Below are 5,132 nucleotides of genomic sequence, written 5' to 3' on the forward strand. Positions count from 1 at the left end.
CAAATATTTGCAGACCTTCCTGGTCAGCCACCCACTTGTTCCTTGTGCATCTCAGCTGGAGGGATGCCCGCCCCGCCCCCCACCCTTGAGGGATCCTAAGTCAGACTGTCATTGGTCATCACTTGTTTTTACAAAAGGTCTAAACTGTCCTCATGGTCCTCGCTACTCAGTGTGGTGTGTGGGCCAGTAGCATTAGTGTCACCTAGGAACCTGTCAGAATTGCAAGATCTCTGTCTCCATCCCAGAATTACTGAGTCAGAATCTGCATTTTAACAGGATCCCAGTGATTTCTGTGCACATTAAAGTCTGGGGCTCTGAGCCTGTTTCCAAGCTCTACCCTGTCCTTCCTCTTAATTAAGCACTACTGCTACCAGAATCTTCCTGAAGCACAGCTCTAACAATGTCACTCTTCTTGGAACACTTCAGGTCACCTCACTGCCTAGACTGAAATTTAGACTCCTTAGGCCTGATGGCCAAGGCCTTCTATGATGTTATGTTGTCTTGGAAATGCCCATGAAATTGCGTGGGGTGCACACAGTAGGTGGACAATAAATAATGCTCTGCGTAAAAGAAAAAAAAGAAGAGTGTACCTGAGAAACAACATATTCCTTGATTCTGACTTTGCTAGGCTGGGAAAGTCAGTAGTATAAAAAAAAAAAACCCAAACATGGTCACTTGCCTTCATGGAGCTTACAGACTGATTGGAAGGAGAGAATTTAAAAATAAATAAATAAATAAATCTATGAAATGATAAACGATAAGGGCTCTGAAGAACATGAGCAGGCAGGGATATGGAAGGGGGCGGACTGGTCAGAAGGATGGGCCACACCGTGGGAAGCCTGCTGAGGGGCTGGACCAGGCGGAGGGAGTGGCACGTGCAAAGCCTTGAGAGGGTCCGGTGTGTTTCAGGATGGGAACAGGGGCTGCCCTTTCAGGATCATCCAGAAAACAGACTCCCGTTGGGGGTAGGGGGGACGGGGAGGTGTCACGGGGTGCACGTTCCAATGCACTTCGGAGAAAAAGCTGAATTTCTGTCCCCTGCCATGTAATTCTTCCCGGGGACCACAGGTGAGGCCCAGAGCCAGGGCGCGCTGCAGCGTCGCTGGGAGTCCGGCCCCGGACGTCAGACCTGGTGAAACCTGACTCCCAGCCCGGGCCCGCTTACTGGCCCTCGACTCCCGGGAGCCCCCAGCTTCTGCGCCCTCGGGTATTCAGGTGATGCTACGAATGGGACCAACTTTGCGGTGGCTGTGAACGGACGTCAGGGGAATAAGGCTCGCGAAGCTCCCGCAGCAACCTGCCGCCCCCCCTTACCATCCCCCCACGTCAGCGCTCACCTGAACGGCAGCGGCCACGGGATACTGCGATGGTACCGGCCGCTGCTGCCCATCACTAGCGCGCGGGCGGCCCCCTCCCCCGCCCCCGCCCCCGCCCCCGCCCGCGCCCCGGGGCCCCCCGGACCCTGCCCGCCCCGGCCACCTCCCCCTGCGCGCCGCCCCGTGACCCCAGCGCGGGCGCCGCACGCCGCCGCCGGACCCCCGTTACCTGGGGGGCCAGACGCGACTGGTCGCCGCCGCCTTGCGTCCTGGGCCCTGCCTCCCTCCCGGCCCCGCGGCTAGCCCGGCCCGGCCCGGACGCGGCGGCGGCGGCCACGCGGCGCGCTCCGGCGGAGGGGAGGGGGCTCGGCGGCGGGAGCGGGAGCGGGAGCGGCGGCGGCGGCGGCGGCGGGGGGCAGAGCCTAGAGGCGCGGCGGCGGCGGCGGCGGCGGCGGCGGAGGATGCGGGGGGCTGCGGGCGGCGGCGCGGCCCTGTCCGCAGTGAAGCCCGCGGCGCCCGGGGCGCAGGGAGTGGCCGCCGCCTCCTGCGCGCATCATTGCTGAGATGGCGGCGGCGGCGGCGGCGGCGGGAGCGGGAGCGGGAGCGCGAGCGCGGCGGCGGCTCGGGGAGCCCGGGAGGGGCCAGCGGGGCGCGGGCTGAGCCCCGCCGGCCGGGAGCTCGCGGCGGCGGCGGAGGAGGAGGAGGCGGCGGCGGAGGAGGAGGAGGAGCGCGGCCCGGGAGCGGCGAGGCCCGGAGCGCCCCGGGCGGAGCGGAGCGCAGCGGAGCGCACGGCCCGCGGAGGCCGCGATGGCGAACGCCAGCGAGCCGGGCGGTGGTGGCGGCGGCGGCGGCGAGGCGGCCGCCCTGGGCCTCAAGCTGGCCACGCTCAGCCTGCTGCTGTGCGTGAGCCTGGCGGGCAACGTGCTGTTCGCGCTGCTGATCGTGCGGGAGCGCAGCCTGCACCGCGCCCCGTACTACCTGCTGCTCGACCTGTGCCTGGCCGACGGGCTGCGCGCGCTCGCCTGCCTCCCGGCCGTCATGCTGGCGGCGAGGCGCGCGGCGGCCGCGGCGGGGGCGCCGCCGGGCGCGCTGGGCTGCAAGCTGCTGGCCTTCCTGGCCGCGCTCTTCTGCTTCCACGCCGCCTTCCTGCTGCTGGGCGTGGGCGTCACGCGCTACCTGGCCATCGCGCACCACCGCTTCTACGCCGAGCGCCTGGCCGGCTGGCCGTGCGCCGCGATGCTGGTGTGCGCCGCCTGGGCGCTGGCGCTGGCCGCGGCCTTCCCGCCCGTGCTGGACGGCGGCGGCGGCGGCGGCGGCGAGGACGAGGACGCGCCCTGCGCCCTGGAGCAGCGGCCCGACGGCGCCCCGGGCGCGCTCGGCTTCCTGCTGCTGCTGGCCGTGGTGGTGGGCGCCACGCACCTGGTCTACCTCCGCCTGCTCTTCTTCATCCACGACCGCCGCAAGATGCGGCCCGCGCGCCTCGTGCCCGCCGTCAGCCACGACTGGACCTTCCACGGCCCCGGCGCCACCGGCCAGGCGGCCGCCAACTGGACGGCGGGCTTCGGCCGCGGCCCCACGCCGCCCGCGCTCGTGGGCATCCGCCCCGCGGGGCCCGGCCGCGGCGCGCGCCGCCTGCTCGTGCTGGAGGAGTTCAAGACCGAGAAGAGGCTGTGCAAGATGTTCTACGCCGTCACCCTGCTCTTCCTGCTGCTCTGGGGGCCCTACGTCGTGGCCAGCTACCTGCGGGTCCTGGTGCGGCCCGGCGCCGTCCCCCAGGCCTACCTGACGGCCTCCGTGTGGCTCACCTTCGCCCAGGCCGGCATCAACCCCGTCGTGTGCTTCCTCTTCAACAGGGAGCTGAGGGACTGCTTCAGGGCCCAGTTCCCCTGCTGCCAGAGCCCGCAGACCACCCAGGCCACGCTCCCCTGCGACTTGAAAGGCATCGGCTTATGAAAGGGGGGGGGGTCCCTCCCCTCCCTCCACCCACCCCCCGCCTTTCCCCCTTGGCTCGGACCGTGATGTCGTTGCTCCCTCTTCTAGGCCCCTTAATTCATTTTCTAAGCTGCCTTCAAAGTGACTCTCCAAAGTGCATGAGCACTTGGACTGTACAGACTACTTTTTTTTTCGGGGGGGTGGGGTGGGGTGGGGTGGGGTGGACTGGGGGGAGGGATGGGTTTCAATGTTCCAGCCCCACCCCAGCTCCGTGCATTTGTCCTACTAAGTATATTTTCATCCTGACAATAGGCCTTGGAGTCTTTGTACTGGTACTGACGTCCTTTATTCCATGTGTCCCCCCACTTTATTTCTTTTCTTTTTTTTCTTTTCTCTTCTCTTCCTTTTTTTTCCTTTCTTTTTTTCTTTTCCTTCCTTTTCTTTCTTTCCTTCCTTCCTTCCTTTTTTTTTTTTAAATAAAGGCTAAACTAATTTTCTTCATGCAACGTTTCCTAAAGACCATGGCCAGTTTTCTACAGAAGCTATTTTTGACAACCTCAAGTGGCATTACATTTTGCAGTGAAGTAGAGGAACCAAGGGAGGACTTCACGAGTTTGATTTCTTGAGGGTCTTCTGTTGGAAAGCAGGAGGAAGGGGGGAGATTGTCTTGAGTTCCCTCTGAGTTGCCAGCGGCCGTGGAGTCAGGTCTGGTACTTTGAAAGTGTTGAAAACTTTGTTCGGTAATTGATGATGAACTTAAAGAGCAGAAATGGGAGTGTAAAGTAGCAAGGCAGTGTTTTTAAAGCAGTAACAGGATTTGTTTCCTACCTTACTTTCTACTACTATAAAATACACATCAACAACTGCTCTCTGTATTATACCAATCTTGAGTGGAAACATTTCTGTAAAATTGTAACTTTTAAAAGAGTAAAAGTGTTTTGGTTAGTGATGGTGTGGAGAAAATACAGTATTGCATGTTTTTGTACTGATTGTGGTTCACGGAATGGGAAGGCTCTGAGAAGCAGAGTACTAAATCAGAACTGCTTAGGTATTTTTTGCCAATAAAAATTAAAATACATTTATGGAAACAGCTTGTGCTTTGAGAAGCCCAGTTTTGTTGTCTTAAGAAACTAATTTCCACTTTGAAAAGTGTTCTTTTGTTCATGGTATAAATGAATGGAATATAATGATACTCTACTTCTACAAGACAAAGCATTTCCTTAAAATGTTTGCTAGGTTAAGCTGTGCTGTTCATCTGATGGATATTTTAAATTAATAATGACAACCATAATTTTAAATATTTGTTAGACACATTGTAATCTTAAATGGAAAGACTAAATTCTGCAAGTACTGTATAATATTTTTTGCTTATGATGCTACATTTTTATTAATGTACCTTCCGTTTTGAGGATTTATATCTGTATTTCTCTTTGCATTATACAAATATACCAGTATTTTCATTCTGGAGTGGTTTTTTGTTGCTGTTGTTTGAGGCTGTGACTGGTACTAAGACACTTCTAAATGTGGTATTCATGTTCCATTATCCTTTTAGTGCATGTCTGTTTAGTTTAGTGGACCACCAGCATATTTAAGACACTTGGAGTCTTAAAATGCAGAGTAAGAATCTGCAAATGTTCTGTTTAAAGGAAAGAAGCAGTAGATGTATATACTGTTTTTATGACTTTTTAAAAATGAACATACAAAAACATGGTTTGAGCATTTTAATCAAAATAGCTAAGGGTACAGTAAATATGTTGAAATTTGCTATAGTTGAGCATAATATCAACTAATATGTGTTCAGTCCCAGAGAGTTAAGTCATAATAAGAGGGTGTAGCCAATTTCATTTATTTCTGAGAAATGCATTATTTTGTCTATAAAAGACA

The 5,132-nt window shown here is 56.9% G+C and overlaps 1 protein-coding gene across 1 annotated transcript; it reads left to right on the forward strand.

Moving 5' to 3' along the window:
• Positions 1–2,062: 2,062 nt before the first annotated feature.
• GPR27 (G protein-coupled receptor 27) lies at positions 2,063–4,708 on the forward strand. Its single transcript, XM_041763875.1, has one exon. The coding sequence runs from the start codon at positions 2,124–2,126 to the stop codon at positions 3,267–3,269; it is 1,146 nt and encodes a 381-aa protein (XP_041619809.1). The 5' UTR covers positions 2,063–2,123; the 3' UTR covers positions 3,270–4,708.
• Positions 4,709–5,132: the final 424 nt, after the last annotated feature.

The sequence above is a fragment of the Vulpes lagopus genome, chromosome 7 (genome assembly GCF_018345385.1).
Source record: "Vulpes lagopus strain Blue_001 chromosome 7, ASM1834538v1, whole genome shotgun sequence".
Classification (NCBI taxonomy): Eukaryota; Metazoa; Chordata; class Mammalia; order Carnivora; family Canidae; genus Vulpes; species Vulpes lagopus.

Bases quoted from the DNA above. Each gene is read 5' to 3' on its own strand.
- GPR27 (XM_041763875.1), top strand. From the start codon at position 2,124: ATGGCGAACGCCAGCGAGCCGGGCGGTGGTGGCGGCGGCGGCGGCGAG.